Raw genomic sequence first — 23661 nt, 5'->3', positions numbered from 1 at the left:
GTTATGGACTCTCGAAGAGCAGTAAACAATATCCATGAGAAACTATTATGATCGATTTCCCCACAATATAGAGATAAATAAAATGCTGATCATCTATTCATTCATGTAGTTCATGCTTCACTACATGTGCTTAGAAATGCCAATAAAGTAAAACTAAAGGCAGGAGGGATATTCTTACAGAGAAATGCCAGACATACCCTGTCTAACCTTCTAGCTTCTATATGTCTAAGCAGCTGTTGTCTCCAGTCTGCAGGCATTTTACCACAGCTCTCCTCTCCCTTCACAGGAGTAGGCCTCGTCTTTATATCACTGTTATCTGATGGCTTGTCACCATAGTTACCCAAGTTATAGTCAGATGGTATTTTTTCCAAAAGAGCTGCCATAGTAGGCCTAGCTGAAACTGGCCTGGTTTGGGAGGCACCGTAACTCTCTGTACTGTAGCTTCTTGCAGACAGTGGCCTCCTCTGGGTAAGGTTTTTAACTGGAAAACTTCCCGCCTGAGCTTTCACTTCTTGATATGAAGGGTGTTCATCTTCATACCTGCCATTCCTTTTCAGGAACTGGGACTCAGTCACTGAAACGCTGCTTTGGCGATCCAGACCTCCCCTATATGGAGGTCTGCCGTACCTATCACTCGGAGGCAGCTCATGAGGTTCACTGACCCTTCTAAACATGGCCATTTCTGTGGAGCTCGCCAGGGAGTCAGCTCTTCTCAAGAAGCCTGCCCTGGCACCTTGGCTTGCAAACTGGGCATTCACCACAGCATCCTCATTAACAGATGGCTGAGAAAATGAGAACATTTGCTCCATTGGTGGGTATCCTCTGTAAGCTCTAGGACTAACCAAATCCTTGGTGATGTTTTTGCTGGGCTGTTGCACGTACTCAGAATTGTGTTGAAAGGGGGGTGGTATCCTCTTTTCGGCTTTAACTTCCACTGCTCCTTGGGGATTGAAGCTTTGGTCAAACTGATAGACTTTTTTTGTCATGGAAGCCTTCTGTTGTTGTGGCCCTTTACTACTTCCATAAGTGAGCATCTCATCATCCAGCATTGGGACTGACTGGCTTCGAGACATACTGGACATACCATGCTCTGGTCCCAACATTTTATCTGGTCGTTCATGGCTTCCTAAGTGATCACTCCCAGAAGCATAGTTTTCTAATGGTATATTATAAACCTTGTACGTACCAATGTCAATCTCATCGATACTCTGTGACTTTTTGAATTTATTGGACTTGATATCTTTCATTAGTGGGGAAAGCCTCTCTGTGCTTTTGCTAATGGAAATAACACCTTTAGAAGATTCTGGGCGGCAGTGGATTTGAGAAAAGACATTGCTAAGACTCCTGTTGGGATTGGAATCGTGATACTCCCATGGTACTCCTGGAGAAAAAGGACTAGGTATTTCAACAGATTCTTTTATATGTTCTTTCCTTTCAGGCAATGGGCTGGTGGTGGGGGTTGTCTCTAATTTGGAAGGGAAAGCGGTCCTGTCTTCAAAAGGACTAGGGGTTCTGGTCCAATTCTGCCAAGGATTGGAAGGAGGCACTTCTGTTTCTGGTGTGTGTCTGTGTGTAGACTGCTCAAGTTCCAGGGGAACACCAACAATCCTATCCTGCCTAATCAAAGGTCTGCGTCCGTGAGAAGATGTGCTTCTAGATTTCGAACTTAAGAGAGGATTGTTGTTGGCATTCTCGCCTGTGGTCTCCTCTGCAACAAACCCTGTGTTATCATAATGTGAACCATCAGTCCAGTTGTCAGTGAAGGCATCACTCATTGGCAGCCGGTCAGGACGCTGTGGTAGATTCCCTGGGGGAACAGCCTCCCGCTGGCTGAGTAATGGCTTTGAATCAAGAGGCTGTGGGAAAGATGGTGCAATCCTGTGAAGACAGTGGGAAGAAGAAACATGAAAATGAGGAAGAGCTGGGTCTTTGTCAGAAAGAGAAGCATCATCCAAAAATGACACAATCCTTTGTTAACGGATCATCCAACCACACCTCACTTATGACTAAGATAGCATTATTATTTCATATCTATCCCTATACCTTTCTCTGACTTTTATTTCCTCCTTGTAATTATCACCTTCTAACATATCGTATAATTTACTTACCTATTTTATTTATCGCGTTTTGTCGTGTGTCCTCTGCTAGAATGTAAACTCATGAGGGCAGAAATTTTTTTTTCTCTTCAAGCCTAGCATCGTAGGCACATAGTAGGTGTTTGTTGGATGAATAAATGAGTGAGAGAAATGGATGGGTCTTCAGTAATGGTCCTGAAACTTGTCCCATAATTAGAATCCCCTGATTCCTTTCTGGTCCTCATCCTGGAATTTCTGATTCTTACATTTCCCAACTATTGTTTGAGAGTACCTTTCTTATAAATACTTGATACGTCTAATGAACCCAGACTATCTTCAAATAGCATATATTTGAAGGTCAGGTATTGAAGACGTTAAATCCATTGTATAGAGAACACATTTTCTTAGAATGTAAATTATATTATATTATATTATATTATATTATATTATATTATATTTTTTGGTCATTAGCCTGTTTACACTAGTGACCAAAGTATCTCTAGAAGATGTTCATTTTTCTAGGTTTATTGTAAATGATTTGCACAGTTATAACATTGAATTATATATTTTTTTATCAGTGAGGGATTTTTGTTTTTGCTAATATTTTCATCACAGGCATTGAATATTTTCATCACGGGCATTGAAAGGTAGAAATAGTTATTCATTAATTACCAAAGAATATCTTGCTAACAGTACTGATGTTATCAATAAAATATGAGTCGAAATCAGTGACTACCTATATCATATGATGATTTGTATTTGCTGTTTATAGCATAAAACATAGCAGCAATTTACAAAACAAAGAATCAGAACTGGGTGAGTACTACCTCATGGAGTCACTCTATCGTGCTCTTTGTCTTTTAATTTTTCATCTGTAAAATGGAAATAATATAGTAGGAACTATTTTGGAAAGATTAAATATTTTTACTTACATCCTAACTTTTCCAGCTGATGATAAATTGATGATGATGATAACGATGATGATGATGATGATGACGATAGCATTGAAAATTTTATTATTTACTTCACACTAGGCAATAAGTGCTTTCCATGCATCTTACTTTAACCCATTTTGGATAGTGAAATGAGCACATGTGTCATAAATAAGTATTGGGCAAACAGGGCTTTTGGTTTCTGATTTATAAGGGATGCCTGGATGACTCAGTCAGTTAAGCCTCTGACTCTTGATTTCGGCTCAGGTCATGATCTCACAGTTTGTGAGATGGAGCCTGCTTTGGGTTCTATGCTGACAGTGAGGAGTCTGCTTGGGATTCTCTCTCTCCCTCTCTCTCTGTTCCACCCCCACTTGCATGTGCACATGCTCTCTCTCTCTCAAAAAAATTTTTTTTAAAAAATTACAAAAAAATACAATTTCTTGTCCTATCATCTCAACCTGATAATCTCCCACTGTCTCTCCCTTAAACAATGGTTTTGCTGCTAGAAACCATTCATCCTCTCCTGGAAGTCCCAGGGGAACTGTTTTTGCTTACCTGCCTGTTCTGTCTTCTACGCCACTCATGTGCTGAATACAATTCAAAAATTAAGATTCGATTTTTTTTAAAGTTGCTGAAAGAAAGCACTTGGGAACAGAAAAAAGGGAATTCTAAACACACCTGTTACCCCACAAAGAATTATGTACTGCATCTTTAGCTGTTGTCTGCAAGGACCCCACTTTAACCCGGGTGTTAGAGGATCCTGAGGAAGCCTGGGAAGGTGAGTAGTCTGAGTAAGTGCCTGAGGAAACACTGTTATTCAGACAGTGAGTTTTGTCAACTTCAGACTCATCAGTTGATTCTGAAATGTAAAGGGGAAAATGTTATAATGCTATGCACATTGACAAGAATAAACACAGAAAAGCAAGTACGAAAAACAGATAGCATAACAATGTTAGGAATATATATTTGTAAAATATTTCTACAGACTATGGTGTATCATCATTTCCAACTGGTGATTCATCATGCACATGCATTTGTGGCATATTTTCCACATCAGGTTCACAATGTTACCTTTTTTGTCCTTCCCTAGCAGAACAAGTTTGGGTGGGTACAGAGGGGTCTCAGCTAATGAAGGGTGAAGTTCCCCAATCCTCATTTCATTAGCTGGATGAACAAAAGAATCCTGAGAGATATAATAATATAGGACAAGGAAAGTAAACATTTAAACATTGGTTAACCCAGATGGCAATATCTTTATTTGGCTCACATTTAAAGATTGGGGCTCTAGAATTTAAGTCACTATGGAGCACTAGGAGAAGTGCATATGTTTCTCTGAGCTAAGTACTAACATATTTTGCTTTTCTAATTTAAATGAGTCCATTTATTCACCAGATATTTTTTGAATGCCTGTTTATATGCCTGGCACTGTGCAAAGAACTGTGGACTTTCCAAAGAAAGATAAAATGGCACCCATGGCCTCTGGAAATTTATAATCGAATTGGGGAGATAAGCTATATCTCATTACAGCACAGGACTGACTTATGATAAGCTGTATGTGAGTATATGATATATACATATAGATAGATATATATATACACACATGTGTGTGTGTATATATATATATATATATGCACACATACATGTGTATATGTGGTATATACACATGTAAAGGGAGAACTTCCTTAAGAGTTCTAAGAGGAAAGTCTATCACTGACCAACTTTTTTGTTTTCATCCTTAGTCATATTTATGCACAAGTGCTATTTAACAAGTGGTCTTATCTTCAATTTCTTCAGTTTTATCATGACTTCTTCCTAACATTTCTAGTTTTCTCATGATTAATCTAGCCTGTTGAATCTTCATTCTAAATCCGTTCATAGAGTGTAATGACCAACATTGGTACAAGAATAAAACTTTATAAAGACAAATGAACATGTTAAAAAAAGTATGAATTTAAACTTCTATAATTAAAATTATTATTGCCAGTTAAACAGATAGTGAGACGGCATTGGGGAAAGTAAAATACCAAAGTCTCATTTTCTTCCACATATAAAAATGTCTTGTCTATACCCATGGGGAGGTAGCAATATAAATTTATGCACGGCAGTTATCTTCATTTCTTTTTTTCTTAAATCTTGAGTTAATTTCAATTCAAAAGACAATTTTTAGTATTTTTCAGTTTTCTCATTCATTAGTACTTGTTAGTTTAAAATAATAATGTAACATTTAGAAATATTTTGTTAAGTCAAAGAAAGCATATACTTGAACACAAAAATGTAGTAAGTGAAATGTGTTCTGTCTTACACCTAATTGGTAATAGTCAGAAAGTCTTATTATACATTTTATTGCCCGACATAATGACAGGCTCAAGTATTTGGGTATTGCAAAGAAACATCCATTTCTTTAACTTGAGGCTTAAGTTTTGTTTTGGGGGTTACTTTTGGTTAGGTTTGTAAGAGAATATTTGCCTGTGAAAAACCTGGGTATATCTGATATGTGTTAATTATTTAAAAAAAAACATTTCTAGTCAAATTCTTTCATTTTCTACAAGTGGGTTTTGAGACTCAGTGAGGTCCATGCTTACAGAGATAATTAGACCAAGATCCAACATAGAGGCAGGATTCTGGGGTTCCAGTCTTATGATCTTCCCTTATATTGTGCTGCCTCCTAGTGTGCTCAGCTGTGAGCACATCTGAGACTTAAAATCCAGCTCCAGAGTTGAAGAGGGATAGCAAAGAGAGTAGGATTGATGGAAATTCTGGAGATGAAGAGGGAAATCTGTGTTCTCATGGATTTTGAAAACTATTTCAAAGGCTTAGCATAAGAAATTCATGATAAAATTTTAAGGTGACAGAATAGAGAGTAAAGCCTTTACACATCTTTGTAGAAATTTATAACTACAGGAGACCCAAGTTTGAGAAATTGTACCATGGAAAGGTATAAAATATGTTAAGTTTTGTCAAAACTATTTCAGTTGCAAGGTGGCATATTTCTATTCTATTCCTGCTTTATCATTTATTAATCGGGCTATCTTGTACAAGTCAGTGTACTTCTGTGTACCTTATTCATTTCACCAGTAAAATGAAGGTAATAGATGAAAGGAATTAATGTTATTTTCTGTCTAGTACTAACACTCTATGAATCTAAATATAACTTATAGTTACATTGAAATAATATTTTGAAACAATATTTTAAAAAGGAAATATTCTTATGACACCTGATAGAGAACTACAGGAATTTTGTTTTAGTCAATAAAACAACCCAAAAGTTGTACAAACATAGAAATGTAAATAAAATTAAGGGTTTCATTACTTTTTTCCCTTATGCCTTACACATTTAGTATGCAAGTTATATTGCATGTATAGGTCAAATTTTCAAATTTGTGTCCTAATTTTGTGGCTGGAGCTTGGCATGGTGGCTATGATGTGACTCACTGCTTAAGAATTTCTATTTTGAATCAAAAAGAGCCATAGTGACTAGGGAGTATGGTAGTAGCTAATCATGAACTGCTTCCTTTCTCCAGAGTTCTGTGAGGCCCTCCACGTAGGAGGACTAACACTGAAGCAAGAACAATGGATTTGCACTGATCCAGTTAGACTCAATTATCTTTATGAACAAAATGATAATAATGATGATGATGATGATGATGAAGATGATGATGCCATCAGTTATGGAGAATCTATTACATAGCTGCTACTGCTACTATGCTAAACACTTCATCTGTACTATTAATTATTTAATAGACAACTTTGTTTTTCACTGTTATTTATTATTTTGAGTTATTTATTATCATCATCTTTGTTTTGCAGTTAAGAAGATGAAAGCTTAGAGAGGTAAAGTCATAATTCCAAGTTACAATTTCAGTGAATGGTAGAGCCAAGATTTGAACTTGGATCTGTCTTACTGGAAGGTCTTCTCTGTAATATTATGTATTGTGTACCCAGAGAAAAGCTCACCTACCAAATGGACTTCACAGAAAAGACAAGTTAACTGTCCAACAAAGGAAATTAAGCATCAACTTTGTCTCTATCAATTCTTTTATAAAGAGGCTGGAGGAATCAGGTTCATGTTGGAAAAGTGGGTGAAGCTTTTGGGACTACTATGGTGAAGACAGTGGAGGCTATTGGTAGGGAATCAAATATAATGAAGGTCATTTTTTAAGCACATTGAGCCATATTTGCTTCTGAGGAGACAGAAGAGGGAGAGAAAGAAAAGGTAGAATCTCTTTTTTCTTTAACTCCATTGATCTTGTGCCATTCAAACTAAATCTCCACTGCTATGGCTGTAGTGAAAGGGAGCTGACGACAGAAGTGAGGGGTAGGGAAAAGCTTGTGTCTGAGCTTTCAAGAGTCCAGGCCTAGTATTAATAAAAGCATTTAAGGACATTTTCAATGGTAATTGACTACTTATTACCAGGAGAAAGATGTGTTTTCTCTATATAAAGAAATTAGGTGGAGTCTCCTAACAAAGGAAAAAGTCCAAAACCTTTCTGAACATGGTGGACATGGTGAACAGGTATCCAGTGAGAAGTTCTCTGTAATGCAAGATAGTGGCCCACAAAATGATTAAAGGGGGTTGGGCAGGATTAGCACATGATTCTCTTGTGGAAGGGAAGGGAATTATCACTTGTTGTAACTTTCCTCTGTGCCAAGAACTGTGCTTGCAGTTGTATAAAAGTATTTGTTTTTGTCTGATTTCATCTCCACAAAAACTAAGCATTATTGGTATCTGTATTTCTAAGATAAAGAAAGCAAAGCTTAGGAAGTTTTCAATGACTTGTCAAGGTCACAAAATTGGTAACAAGGTAGAGTCAAGATTTGAATTAATGTCTCCTGGACTTGAAAGCACTTCTCCTTGTTCCTAAACTGTGCTCCAAGGTACCTGTGATGCTGTTGTTAATTCACAGTGTTACATGGGTTGTTTTAAATATTTGGGGGAAACAAAGCAATACTTGACATCAGTCAGATATTGTGTGAACTGGTGGCTCTCAGTTTCAACATTAGATTGCACTTTCCTTTGATGACAGTCTTTGTGAAGCTGGCTTTTTGGTGGTTCTATGATTAAAAATCAAGTGTCATCCAAAAATCAATATGAAACAGAATTGTAGTGACTGATGTGATTCCAAGGTTTGAGAAGATAAGTGGTGTCCCACAGGTACACACATTTCATCAAGTACTTTTGTTATTTAAGCATGAAATAAAACTATTATCTCCCCTTTTAGTGTATGTGTATTATTTTTCAAATGGCCACTAGGCAGGGCATAAATATTTAATAAATTGTTCAGAACTAACTGCTTAATAAATGGAACTGTTAGGTACTTCTTTTGGACTATGGTCCTTGTAACAAAATTACTAAGATACTAATGGCATTTGTATGCCAAGGGTTTTGGAACCCCCAGATTTTACTTATTTTACATCATAGCTTTATTTACCATACTGTTCTTCTTTCCTTCCCTGATTTTCTCACTCTCCCAATATTTCATCATGATAGTTTGCCTTTACTCATAATATTATATTAGTGTATTAATATAGCAAATTGTTATTGTTAAAATACATGTTATTCAACACATAGGTGAAAAATATAAATAATTGTTGCAGTCAATACTTAATTCATTATGAATGTGACAAAAACCCAAGAGAAATTGTTCTTGCCCTCAATTAACTTCTATTGGATGTAGAGACACACATGTTATCAGATAAGAGTCATTCATATACTCAACAGGTAGTTACTGTGCCCAATTCTGTACTAGGCATTGTGCTAGACCCCAGAAAGGCAATGGAGACAAGACATACCTGACCTCGCGAAACTCACAGCCTGTAGTTAATAAACAAAATAATTAGAAATATTTTTATTATATGTAACACAAATAAACAGGATAATGTGATAGAGAAAATCAGAGGTTCTACTGATCATGGTGATCAGGGAAAGCCTTCCTGTTGAGGTAATCTTTAAACTGAAGGTTGGAAAAATATGGAAGTGTTAGCTATATAATTGGACCTGGGTGCTAAAGACTGAATGTTTGTGTCCCCTCAAAATTCATAAGTTGAAACCTATATGATGATATTTGGAGGTGGGATCTTTGGGAGGTGATTAGGTCATGAGGGTAGAACCCTCATGAATGAAATTAGTGCCACTATTAAAGAGACCCCACAAAGCTCCCTATCTCCTTCTACCTTGTGAGGATATAGAGAGAAGATGGCCATCTATCAACCAGAAAGTAAGCCCTTACTAGACACTGAATCTCTTCGTGCCTTAATCTTGGACTTCTTAGCCTCCTGAACTGTGATAAATAATTTTTTTTTTAATAGCCATGCAGTCTATGGTATTATGTTATAGCAGCCTGAATGGATGAAGACACTGGTAAAAAGCGAATGTAAACTTCATAAAAGGAATTTGGAAGTAGAAGAGAACCTTCATACCTCTCCATCCTCCTTGTTCATATGACTCTCCCGGCTGTATTCTCTGTCTAGCATAACATATATTAAAAGTCTTGGTATAGGTTTGGCAAACAAAGTGATCAATAAATGTTGATTTATTTCCTTATTCTTTTTTCTCTGCTGAATTTGTAATCTGTTTACCTTGTTTTTTCTTACTGTTTTCTGCTTCTGGTTCTGCCTACCTCTATTCTTTTTTTCCTTCATTTTCCATATTTAACCACATGGATAAATGCGTCATGCAGTGAGTGATATTCTCTTCCACATTCTTGAGAATATGAACTAAATAATGACTCAAAATATCAAACAAGTGCAAAACATACAAGAAAATATTATACACTTAATATAATATACATTGATCAGCTAGACACTCGGTTGTCTGTATTAATTATATCTGAACGTTGAAAATATGGAGCATGGCCCCTTAATCTGGGTGAGTAATTTGATAAAGAATTGGCTTCTCTTTGCTCTAGAATGGCTAAAAGTTGGGTAAAGAAGATCTAGAATTTAAATTTTAGAAAAAGTATTGCACTTACCAGTGAGAATTCTACTCAACATAAAGGGCCAGGAGAAGAAAACTTAAGAAAGGTGGGGTGAATCACTGAAATAACTATAAAGACTAAGACTGAGCTTCAATTAAATAGGCAATAAGAAGCCACTGTAGTGTTTTTAAGCAGAGAAAGTTAAATTTGTTTTTAAAAGATCATTAACAGAGTAATGAGGGGGCTGAGGACAATGTAAATCAGGAAGTTGACAGGTTTTATACAAATGCAGGACAGAGTTGAGGGCCTGAAGAGGTCAAGGAGATACACTTAGATGAAAATGTATAAGCTTAGGTGATTGTTTGGAAGGGGCAGTGAATGCAGAGAAAGAAGGAATAAGAAATCAGGATATCTCCCAAATTTCTACCTTGAGTGGACTAGTAAAATAATGGTACAAGCTGAGATCAAGATCGGGCATATAAGAGCAGAAGCAAAACTGGGGAAGAAACATCCGATTTAATTTTGGATTTTTCATTTGAAGTGTTTATGGGATAATTTTAAGATTTATTTTCTCTACTAGGGTTATTATTAAATTCATGACCAAAGCCATCTTTTCCTTGCTTCACCTATCCCAACCCTGAATTAAGAAATTTTAGAATCTTCTTATTTTGTAGTAAAATTACTCAGTTTATGGGTTATCATGACCTCACAGTTATTTGGATGTTAAACTGTGACTACATGAGATTTAAATACAAAGTGTCTCCAGTGTGTACCTGCTAAACATTGGCTTTCTTCCTTTTTATATTATTGAAATATCTTAGAGATAAAAGCCTGTTATCAGACAATATCAGACAATAATACTGATTTTATAAGTAAATGGAAAAAAAACCCAAAATGAGTACTTAAATTTTCCTCCCTAGATATCCAGCTATATTCTTCTCTTCTGGGGCAGGCTGGTACCTCCACTGGCAGATGTTCACACCATGCTTATTCTTGCTCAAGCTTTTTCCTTTGTCTGGAATGACTTCCTCTCTTTCCACTTTAGATGAATCACCCAAATATCAATATGCGGTTCAACTTTAAACTGTTTCACATAACTTTTTAATTGATTGGCCGTGATTGCATCTCTCTCCAATTTCTTAAAGTATTATATTTGCCATCACTCAACAAATCATGTGACTGTATTTTATATGATATGCTCTCTAATCACCTTCTCTGTGGTAATTTTACCTAGATAGGCTCTAAATTATTTGAGGACTATGTGCACATTTTATATTTCTTTTCTCTCTCTCACAGTGTTTAGCACAGTGCTAAATATACAGTTGGTGTTTTATCAATGCAACAAATTGATGCTGTGAAATGCAGATTTGTAAAAGAGTTTCATGAATCTAGATTTTTGAGAAGTGCGTATAGTAACTTCTAGATGTACTCATACCAGTTATGTTTCTAATGAAGATAAAAAAGGTGATAACCAAATTGGCTGAAGAGTTGATGAGATAGTACAGAGGTGGCATAAATGTAGTTGAATTCTTTTCAGACCACACAAATTGATAAGGATGAATATCTAGTTTATTCTAAAATATAGGAATTAAGCTTCACATGACTAGATCCAGAAAAGCTAAATTTCAAAGTTATCTCCTGTTTTTCATTTATAGTAGTGTTTCCTATAATGGGTTTAATCCAAACCCTAAAACAAACAAACAAAAAATTGGCTCTAAATCTGATCCAGAATTTTACTGAGATATGCAGAGTACAAAAACAAAACAAAACAAAACAAAACAAAAAACCCCCACAAAAACACACACAAAAAAACCCAACTTCATTTAGTCTTTTCTAATGACTCATACAATAAAAGTTTGGATAGCCAAAACAGTACCATGAAAATGGTATAATGCACTTACTGGCCAGACCTCGCTAGGTGAGCAAGTATTCCTTCTGTGTGTATTGGAACTTTTGGAGTCGTATTATAATTTTAGGCCATGAGGGTGTCATTTACCTGTAATTCAGTAAATGCAACTCTCATAGTTTGAAAAAGTAGAGAAACTCATTTATATCTTAGGGAAAAAAATGCACTTATCAGAGATCTAATCAGTTTTAAAAAAACATAGAATTTAGTAATTCCAAAAAATCCAAACCACACTGGCAATTACCAATAACCTTGAAATACCTCCACTGTAATCTCCTTTGGGGCTACAGGCCACTTGTGTTCATACTTTTCTTTCACAGTTTGCTCCGTGTTAGCAGTTGGGTTTGAATTCTCAACACGCACTCCATGGCTTGGCTTACCCACCAGATTTTGAACAGATTTTACCATATTCTTTAAATCCTCTGGGTAAGGAGTTGGATATCGTTTTAGGTTTATTTCAACCTAGAAGTTTATAAAAAGAAATTTCACATAAAAATACCTTCGGCAAACATGTTCACAAAACTACTCCATTTTATGTGCAGTAGTGAAACCAAATGCAATATAGTGAGTGTTGAGCTGGCTGAGAAACTGTACTGTTGCTGTCATTGGTGTTCTTTCCATATTCTGCCCTCATGGGGCTTCTTCCCGCCACACCCACCTTCTAGATTAAAAATAATTTGGGGATTATATCCTAGCTTTAGACCTACCCTGAGGATCATTGAAATAGGAGTAGGTCAAACATATAAGTGACTAGCAATCTGAAGATTTTAAGCAAATTACTGTCAGCTGCTTTTATACTTTAGAGGCTGTTCCTTCCCTATCTTAGTTATTTATAAGTAATTATTTTCATGTTAAAAATATCTTTGGAACATTAATATAGATGATAGAAGGAGACCCCAAAAGATTTACAAGTAGAGTTTATCATGTCTTTAAAAAATGGGGAATTGACAGTATCTGCTACCAAATATGCATCAGCTCAATGTTAATTAATTAGCATGTTATATCAAAAGGTAGGGTAGCTAATTCTTGTTAATACCTAAAAAAAATGCTTCAGGGTGGCTTTTATATTTAGTTTTTACCCTAATAAAGTAACAATGTAGGTACTGCCTTAAAATACTTAAAATCTTAAAATACTCCTTTGTAGGTAATGTCTTAAAATAAAAAATTAAAAATTGAGGAGATTTTCTAAGATATTCTATGTAAACACATAAATGTTGGCTTATATTTACCCAGATATCTATTCCCCTTTCTTGAATTCATTTTTGGTGTATCAATCTGCCTTTAGGGAATATATATTAATGCTCATTCTTCACATTTAATTTAGAGGGAGAAAATATGAGACACTTCCTTATGGAATATCCCATTATCAGAGTATTTAAAATATACCTAAATTGGAATAAATCCAATTTATTCATGCCGATTAAAAGGGAGTGGGAAGAAATATAAGGAGCAGATTTATTTGGCCTGGCTTATTCCAGTAGTCACAACTTTTTGCATCTGAGTAGAACCAACTTTACAAAATGGAATGGTTTATGTGATTGTAGTGGGTATGTGTCTGTGGAAAGTGTGTGTGGGGGTAGGTGGGAAGGAACAGAGAAGGGGAAAGCAAAGCTGAAGAAGGAAAGAGTGGGAATGAGAGACGAAAGGAGAAAGTGGGGGGGCACATGCACCCCCACCTGCCCACACCCATGGAATTCATGGGATGTAAGAAACTATGATGGTGGTATAGATCTGAGGATTGTAAATATGAATTCAAACACTTTTGCTCATCTGCAGATTTAGCAAATCCACCAACTTTGCCATATTCATCTTCCTCGTGGCTCATTTTCCATATCAAATGCTGGGATTGGACTCCACTGGATGATTTCTAACATTTCTTTTAAGACTAAACATACAAAATTATTTTTCGAATACATTTTTGAAAGGCTGATGAAAAACCAGATAATTCTGCTAGTATAAATATTGTTTAAATGTAATTTTGTCTTTTACACTCCCAAACAAATAAGAATGAACTTAATAATATATAGAAATAAAGCTACAAAAATATAACCCAAGGAAAATTTAGACTTCTCAGAAAAAAAGTGTAAGGTGTTAGAATGTAATATAAATATAGCTCAGGGTACTTAATTTATAATGCATTCTTAAGTAAACATAAAGAGAATGATATCCATGCTAGACAAAGTCCATTGGGATGCATGCATTCTTGGATCTGCTGTTTAAGTTGGTATTAGAAATGTTCATCATAAATTAAATCTAAGTTTTAAATGATATTGTTGAACTCATTTAAAAGTACTTGATATCAAAGGGCTAAAAGTCAAAAAACTACATTTAAAAATATAGATTGTAAAGTGGTATGACTATTATGCCAATTAAGAACATCTTTTAATTTTTAATAACCAATGGTATATGAATGAAAAATAATTTTCAGGTAGAGAATTAAAATCCTATGTACCTTAAAAAATTCTCAATGCTAAAATTATACTCCTAAATTGAATCAAAAGGAAAAAAAAAGTGTGAAATGTTCTTCTTTAATTGAATTAGATTCTTCATTGAATAATGTAATCTATTTTTTATAGATGCTATGTCTCATCTGACAAAATTAGATGACTATTTACTAATGGCCATGGTGCCAATATTTTCTGGTTATTTTATAAACAAGTTAATATGATATTTTGGTCACATCACCAGAATATGTTTGGGTACTTTATCTTTGAAAAATATTTAAATTTAGAAACAGAAACAGATTTGTCATGAATTTAATGAAGCTTCAGTTTTAGAGCCTGTCACTTGCACAGCCTCTTTCTAAAGCCTTGTGAGGGGCCCTACTTATGTATTTAAATGGTTATTTTATATCCTTTTCCTTAAAAGAGGCCCCTCTCCAAACTGTGGGAGTTTCAGGTCTCATACAACTTGGATTTGTTTCACCTAGCCAATAAGTTCCTTGTTTCCCACTTGTTGGACCTGGAGTCAGAAGATCTAAATTTAAGCCACAGATTTACCTCAAACAAGCTATCAGCCACTAACCTTTCTGTCCAGTTTCCACTTGTGTAAAATGTGAATGATAATATCTTTGGTGAATATATGACTAAAATGAGATAATACCTGTGACAGTCTTTTGAAAATGTGTAAATTCTATTCAGAGATTAAATACTATCTAAAATCAGATTCTACTTAGGTATTTTTAAAATCTCAATTCTTTTGGCAGTTTAGATTCTACTATATATACTATATACTCATATATGTATATATATACACACACATATGTATATACATATAAACACCATACTACCTGTAACTATCTGGATTTTTTCAGATTGTATGCAGCAGCAACCATTATTTATTCAGTATCTGCCATTTGCCAGGCACATGCAATATGTTTATAAGGATATTTAATTTATTATTATCTATACGATAAATAATATCTATATGATAAATAATACTTATTTTATTATTTATCATATAGATTTAAATATAAATAAACACTGACTAATTATAATTAACAATAATTAAATAATTATAATTAAACATAGTTTAAATTGCATAACTCATTATGCATCTGTTCCCAGTCTACCAAAAGGGAACAGTGTTGGTCCAAAGTCATACAGCTATAGGTAGCAATGCCCAAATTCAAACTCAGGTCTTTGACTCCAAAGCCTATGCTATGGAAGTGTTACTTGGCTCAGAGCTATTGTCTGATAGAAGTGAAGCACATTATTTGTACAATCTTGTGAAAAAATGGTGTTTGTAAATCTATAATGTAAATTTTACTGAGTTAAATAACAAGATGATTTCAATTTTTAAAAACATAAAGCTAACAATTTTTTATAACAATTTTATAATTGTTATGTTTGTAAGTTCTGTAAAAACATATTTTATATCCTTTTACAGATTGTTTTGCCTTCCTACTTTTCTTTTTTTGTGCCTTCCAACTTTTTAACTCATGTGTGCACTGCTTTAGAAATGAATAAACATGCTCATAAACACAATTTTATTAATAGTTCAGTAATACCCCAATACAAAAGCAGTTTCTTTATATTTCTAAATATATAGGCTAGAAATATTCCCTTATTCTAATATGGGATGGAAAAACAAATAGGTGGGAAAAATTGTCACTTATGTTCTTACCAAAATGTTGTATATATCACTCACCATAAAGTATTTGTTCATTTTACATATACATCTTATTAAAATGCAAGATTTTGTACTGCAATGTTATTTCACTTTAATTTTAGAAAAATAGCAATGTTTCACAACATTCTGTATATCTCAGATCTAAAACAAGTGCAGTAAATGCAAATAGCAGCTGCAAGATGTTGGAGACTCCCAAAAGTTTAGCAATGGAAGAAAGAATTAACATAAATAGCTAGGCATTTAGAGATGATATCTTGAATTCACAAAGAAAACCGTGGTTTTCTTATGTAATGATTAAATTCTAATTTGGTTTGGCTGTAAATTCCGGTAAGAGAAATAATAGTGAATGCCTTGATTATTGATTGTTAAATATCTTATTCTGGGATTTAATTAGGACATTTTACACAGAAAGGAAACCTATAGCAGTTTCAGTGAGGATTCTCAGCTGGCCTTATATTGTGCATAGAATATAAGACACAGAATAAGAATCTAGTCCATTACATGTGGATGGTAAAGCTTACCAAAAATGTAGTGTTCTTTCACATCCCATTAAGATATTTTTTTAAATGAAACTTTTAAACACCCAACCCACTGAGATAAGGAAGCCCTATTTGCCACAACTCCTAAACCAATCTTCTCTTACAGGAATTCTCATCATCTGTGCCTTCAAATTAGAGGGAAATCGATACTTTTCAACAAATGTCCATCTTTGTACTCAAAGTCCACTCTCAGCAAATCCCAATTCAAATCTCATGCTATTTTATGAATCAATTTTTAGTTATTTAATCTCCCTCAGAATTGACATTATACAAAAATGCATGTATGTATGGGGACAATTTAGATGTTATCAACAGTGTCATCAACATTCTGCCCGACTATTGGTATTCCCACACTTTAAATTAAAGAAAAAAATATTTAAAAATAAAAACATAAATGAAAATGAAGCACCCAGCTAAAAAATCATGCCATATATCCCACCATTAGGTACCTCATTATTAATGTTCCCTCCCCTGACTTGGTTCTCTCCACCCCATTGCCAATGTCAATGAACAAAAACTTAAATTGGGATCGAACACTGGCAACTGGATGGTTTCTATAGGATCGACATTCCTTACCCCAAATCATGCAGAACATACCCCATAAACCACTGTTCCAAGGTTGCCTCTACATGGGGGGTTCTCCTACCCCAAACACCTAGGCCTACCTGTCTGCCACTTAGAGAGGGAAGAGTGGTGGATTGTGCTGCAACTGGCAATGGAGTACACATGCTCCTTTCCTGCTGGAGGCCACTTATACAACCCCATGCCAGCTGTGGGTCATTCTGGGGGACGGGCATATCTTGGATCTGCTGATCACACCTGGCCCATGGTGTGCAGCAATCGCCAGACAGTCTGGCAGGTTGGAGAGTAATCCCACGCTGGCCCCTTTCCCAGGGGGCTTGGCAAGAGTGATCCTGTGGGAGAAGGAATCTCCATTTTCTGGGAGAAAGAGGAGCACTGTAGCAATACTTTCACTTTATCATTTTCCTACTCTTGATTTTTTTTTCACTCTGGGTAATGCATTTAAAACAACCACAGAAAATTAGTTCAAACTCTCTAACAAAATGGTACCAATATCAAATGAAGCTAAAGGGTCACCACTTCTTCACACAATGCACCAGTTATACTACACTGTACACTCTATAAGTAGGGCATTATACTCTAGTCCATTTGGAAGTTGATGGCATAGGTCAGTGGTTCCTTTTTAGATTTTATGTAAATGAAAGGTAAAATGGTGCTAAATTTAATGTATATGTAATGAACCAAAAACGTGTGATTAATTTACTATAAGATTTCCATACATTCCATTCATCATACTTCCATGATGATTTATTTAGAAGTTTGTTTGTGTTCTAATTTGCCCAATAGCCAATGGCATTGGAAATGTTCAAATTAGTCAAAACCAAGTGTTTGAGATTTTTGAAACACATATTGTTTCGCCAAAATATAGATAAATCAAACATAAATAAGCATAAAGAAAATGCAATCTAAAGTATAATGAGCCTACTCTGATTATAAACAAACCTGATCACATAACACACAAACAGGGCTTCTAAATAACGGTTTCCATTTACCATATTTTATGTTTTCATTGACACATATACCAGAGTATATTAAATGTACTATTTTCTTGTTGGATCCTTTGAATATGGATTTTTAGGAATAAGTATGTAGTTTTTGACATTCAGTGAAGAAAAAGAATGAATCAGAGGTCCAGTATAGAATGCATCATCCATTGGTTCTATATTTAACGTACGAAATCTTAAAAGAAGAACTGAGATGTTGTAAGGGTCTTTGTTTACTTTTAGTTTGGCATTGTTTTTTCCAGGAATTCACAAGTTAAAAAAATGTTTCTTTGGTTATTAGATAGCATTAACCAAGCATCCAGAAACATTTTTTTTCAAAGCCAAATCTTTAACAAAGCTATCATTTTGATTTGGGAGTCCGTTTTGGGTTCTCCACAATGATGTAGAGGTAGGCCTTGTCAATTACCTTACTGTCTAAATCTAGTAAGGTTCCAGAGTGTGTTGGTTTAAGAAAGAAGTTTAGAAAATGTGGGAATGAGGGGAAAGAAAAGAAGAACACATTACACAATCTATATCTATTAACAGGATGCACATAACAATTACTTAGGCAATTAGTCACTCAGAGTGAGAGCTGTTAGTATCCATGATGGAAAAAGTACACAAATAATACTATAAAAAATTAGTGAGAGATTCAAGATGTTGCCATGATGTTAATATGAAGATCTGATGTTGAGAAGAACTATATCACTTCTGATATCTTCAAGCTTAAATACTTAAAAATATAGATTGTAAAATTTCACCTTGTTACTTGACTTAAATTAGTTCCAATGAAGAATTTTAAAAATATATGTTTGAGGTGAAAAACTGAATATCCCCTGGTATTCTTGCCTCCTTTAAAACTTGTTTTCATATTTAAGAAAACTCAGAAAAATTTCTCAGATACCCCAGGGACATTGAATCTTTCAGAGATTTTAATGCCAATGTAATATATTAATCTGTTGGTTTTTCCTTAAATGTGTACTTGGGTCTCATATGGCCTGCCTGATGCCTTGCTTGGCGATTAAAAGAAAACCATTTCAGTGTTTCAAAAATATAATAAGATGCTTAGGTAAAGTCTATCAGCCAGATTTGTTTGTTTGTTTTGGCTTTCTCTCACCTTGAATCTCTTTCATGTTGTTACTCTGTAAGATGGGTATTAAATTTGCTCAGAGACATTAGTCTCATTCTGAAGCACACCAATGCTTCTCAAATTACCATCCTGCTATAATGAAAGGTACCACCAGAACACTTGAAGATATATCTGACCTTCAAGCAGAGGTCACTCAATTTTTCCCTAAGTCTATTGTATTAATAACAATGGACAAACAAAGATAATGAGAAGAAAGAAGAAACAAAATTAAAAGTTTCACCTTAACTTTCCCAGCATTTTCGTCATCTTCCTTTTTTTCTTCAAATTCAAAGGCAACAGTCATGCGTTGTTGTCTCTGCTCTTCCCACAGTGTTGGGTTAAAGCTGTCACTGTCTGACTGGAAATCTACAGTTAGATTCCAAAGTATTATTGCTTTTTTTTACATGAAGTGTTATTAATAGAGCTTAGTACACTATGCAAAAAAATGGCAATAGGTACTATAAACAAGTACAAAATAAAAAAAAAAAGGAAAAATAAAGAGAAAGAAAGAAAGAAATAAAGAAGAAAGGAAAGAAAAAGAGAGGAAAGGTCCTTTGATATTTGTTACATGGTCTTTTACATCTTAATTCAAATTCAGCTTTCCTTAGTACATATTAGTTACATATTGGGATTGGGAAGTTTTCTAGTGCAGAGAATGGGCTCTCCAAATACTACTACTAATGATAATACAAGAGAGCTGGGCTATACGTTTTAAAATATTAATTTTTAAATCTTCACACCAGCACACTATGGGTAGTACTAATATATCCTCAATTTGTTAATGAGAAAACTATAGTTTTCTCTGGGCCAGTGCAGGATTCTATTCCATGTCTGTGTGATTACACAGCCCATACCCATATTTGTAGCCACTAAACTCTATCAGGATTTTATAAAAGGTACTACATAACATTGGTTTTTCAGTAAAGTGTGTAAGATTGAAAGCTTTATTTATTTATTTATTTTTGCTGTGTGTATGTGGTTGGGAGGAAATGGAGGGGAGCTTGTTTTTAGGGTTATGAACATATGGAAATTCAGTCTTTAACATTACAGTCTCAACTAGTCTATATATATCCCCAATTAATAAGGAAAATAAGTGGCTTATAAGTATTTAATTTATATCAAAATATGGACTAATAGTAATATCTTCCTTGCCAACATTAATTGTGAAGATCACATGAAAATGCAGTACAAGTACTTCGTTCAGGCTAAATTCTTTCCCAAAGGACAACACTTATCATATATGTACTTGTTTGTTGCAAGGGATTCTGAAAATTCATTAATTATACTTCTGCCTGAAAAGCCAAAGGGTGACTTGCTTAAAGTTCAAAGAATTTTTCTATTACCAACTCTTCTTTCCTCAAAAGAGAGCAAAACAAAACAAAACCTGGCTAATTCCTTAACATCACACTTTGCCTAACCAGATCTACCTCACTCCCTACAATAAATTAGGGATTCAATCTGTGCAACCATATCTCAGAAATGACCAGCAAATCTGAGATTCTTTTCACTTTTCCCTTTATTTTTTAAATGAAATATTTTGATAATCTAGGGACTAATATGAAAATATAAGTAAAGTTTAGGTTTAGGTTTTTCAACACGTATATCTATCATAGCTACTGACATCATTTAGAGAAACTCAACTTGAAGGAGAAAGAATGGTCATTATTTTCAAGTTATCTCTTTATGGTCGACTCTTAACATGAAATAATTTGGGGCCTGGGATCACCAGACTAAATGTTTAAATTATGTTCATGAAATTAGTGAACACAGGAAATAAACCAGTTCACTGAACCTTCCTTAAGATCTGACCCTTCTTAGCTCATTTCAGTGAGCTGGGTACTACATTTAGTTAACTAGTCCTATGTCTTAGAATCCACCAAGAGAAGTTGCTCCCAAAAATCAACACTTTCATATAAGATATGAAGAGGGAGAGTTACATTTTTGGGATCTTATTTAAAATAGTATAGTGTACATTGGTTTTGTAACCTGCAACTTTACTGAATTCATTTATCAGTTCTCCCAGTTTTTTGGTGGAGTCTTTCAGGTTTTCTATATGGAGTATCATGTCATCGGCAAATAGTGAAGGTTTTACTTCTTCCTTGCTGATTGTGGAAGATAAGATTCATGTTTAGGGTTAACCCCTGGATGACTTATATGTGTCATCTAATTATTTTCATAGCCTTGCCCATGTGTCAGTATTCCTGGCCAGATATCAGAATAAAATTATTCCCTTTTATCCATAATTATATAAGTATAGGAGAAATTTTTACTGATAATTTACCTTCATCACCACGAGGTTGCTGGGGAAACATGTAGTTAGTCAATACTCTTTGCTTTGTTTCTGGATGGGCTTCAGTTTGTAAAGGGATAAGGGCTTTTGACTAGACGCAAAGAACATACAAAATAGATTAATAAGATAGTGAATATGAAGAATATTACTTTTATATAAGACATGGTCAATAGTTTGGCCTCACTGAGCTGAATGAACAATTAAAAGAAAGGCAAGGAAAAAAGTAATCAAATAATTAAGGATTACATAAAAGACTATTGCTGAGGAATATTCTTAAATTCTAAGGTCTTCATACTGAGAGTTTCTTTTTCTGTAGGATACTTTTTTACAAAACCTATCATCTTCACTGAGCAATGTCAGTTTTAGTCTTAAAGAGACCAAGTTAAATTATTCAACTAAGTAAGCTTTTGGTGTGGTTCTATATGCTCATTCATTTTCACAAACTGCTGCCCTAAAAAGACAAATGGGATTTGCTATCAAATCCATGCTACTGCAAGATCATCTATGAATTTAATTAGGTTAAAACAGAAGCATGCTTTGAGAGATATTTTTGTAACCAAAGACAGAGTCCACATAAAAATAAGCAACTATTCTTGTTGTACCTGATGTATCAGTATATTTCTTGTGGATGGTAATATTTAATTCTTTATTATTAATTTGATTTTACAAATACAATTTCTGAAGGGTATTGTAGCACTCTGATATTAAATTATATATATATGTGTGTGTGTGTGTGTGTGTATATATATATATATATATATATATATATACACACCTTATTGGAAATGATGATATCTAATGTTTAAAAAATCCACTAATTTCATGACATTTATTAATAGGAGTGAAACACAAAGTGGATTTGGCGTATCAACTTGTCTCATGCAACTGAGTCAGAAACACATTAAATCACTGTTATAAATAAAAGTTAAATGATGCAGTCATTGTTCAGTTCAGTCTCCCACAAGAATAATAAATCATGATATTAGCAGATGTTTTTTCACAATGAAAGACTGTAGAATAGATTGTTCCATTAGCATAACTCACATTGAATCCAGAAATTATTTATTTATAATGATATATTAATGCCTTGAAAAATCTATAGTTCATTGATAAGATTTGGATTTGAATCTAATTTCTCTACTCAGCAGATGGAAGCAAGTACTATAATGACTGTAGGGACACAAACATTATTCTTACACTTACATTTTATGTTTTGTAGAGATTTAATTTTTTCACAGAAGTAGCCCAATACTTAGAAATCTGGTCAATTCATTTACCTGTAATGCTGCGTTTATGCTCAGGAGATAATGATAACAAACTAAATTCAAGATGATTTGTTTTCATTTGGCTATTCATATTTGCAAAAAGGTGTTTCAAAATTTTGGGATTATGAGAAAAAAGTAAAGATTAATAAGCCATGTCAAAATTGTCCACCACCATTTTTTTTTTCTGGTGGCAAATCAGATGTCTTCAACTATTTCTTGTTATTTCCCAGTTATTAAAGTTATTCATTAACACTCAATTACTGATTTGGATATAATCTATTTTTGTGATTATAAAAAATAATATCAAACCAATTTCACAGAAAATACTGATAATAGTCACAAAATATATCTGAAAATTCCTTGTATAAAATTTTAGAATTAAGTTGATTATAATTGAAAGTATTTTAAAAAGGAATACATTGGATAATAATTCCCTCTGTGATTTCTTATTCCTTACCTTCAGAGATATAATTAAAGAACATCCCCTAAGGACACAGAGGTACCTTTTAGAAGTACAAAGCTATAAAAATGATCGTTTTGTGTGTTTGATACATGAGAATGAAGTCGATGCTAAATCAAAGTATTTAAAGAGGGTGGAGATTATAGTACTGTATTATCTGTAGCAATGAAATACACACTTGAACTGCTATCTTTACAAAAATCTTTCAGAAGATAAAGGGATCTATATTTTGTAGTATATGCCGAAGGTAGCTACTGGGAATAAGTTAGTAATTCAAAGCTTAAATTATAGTTCATCTTAATAAACAAAAAAAATCAGGCAATAACGGTTTTTACCTGATTGTCAGAAAGCCACAAAGCTGCAAGTTCTTTAAGTTTGGTAAATGAGAATGGTAAATTCTTCAACCTGCGAAAACAAGAATATTCTAATAGCGTGGGTGAAGATGGATATAG

The 23661-nt window shown here is 34.2% G+C and overlaps 1 protein-coding gene across 8 annotated transcripts in view; it reads right to left on the bottom strand.

Annotated features, from left to right (window-relative positions):
- Positions 1 to 23661, bottom strand: part of LRRC7 (leucine rich repeat containing 7) — a 550975-nt gene that overhangs the window by 89329 nt on the left and 437985 nt on the right. For 6 of the 8 annotated variants that reach the window (XM_053214212.1, XM_027058879.2, XM_053214211.1 and 3 more), the window contains 8 exons: positions 23545 to 23614; positions 21476 to 21575; positions 19436 to 19560; positions 17166 to 17414; positions 12092 to 12292; positions 4082 to 4193; positions 3689 to 3869; positions 198 to 1878 (listed from right to left, as the gene is read on the bottom strand). In XM_053214212.1, the coding sequence (XP_053070187.1) occupies positions 198 to 1878; positions 3689 to 3869; positions 4082 to 4193; positions 12092 to 12292; positions 17166 to 17414; positions 19436 to 19560; positions 21476 to 21575; positions 23545 to 23614 (2719 nt within the window). The remainder of the gene's footprint in view (positions 1 to 197; positions 1879 to 3688; positions 3870 to 4081; positions 4194 to 12091; positions 12293 to 17165; positions 17415 to 19435; positions 19561 to 21475; positions 21576 to 23544; positions 23615 to 23661) is intronic. The other 2 variants (XR_008294946.1, XM_053214213.1) reach the window with 2 other exon arrangements.

The sequence above is a fragment of the Acinonyx jubatus genome, chromosome C1 (assembly GCF_027475565.1).
Source record: "Acinonyx jubatus isolate Ajub_Pintada_27869175 chromosome C1, VMU_Ajub_asm_v1.0, whole genome shotgun sequence".
Classification (NCBI taxonomy): Eukaryota; Metazoa; Chordata; class Mammalia; order Carnivora; family Felidae; genus Acinonyx; species Acinonyx jubatus.
This window is presented reverse-complemented; position numbering and strand designations above follow the sequence as displayed.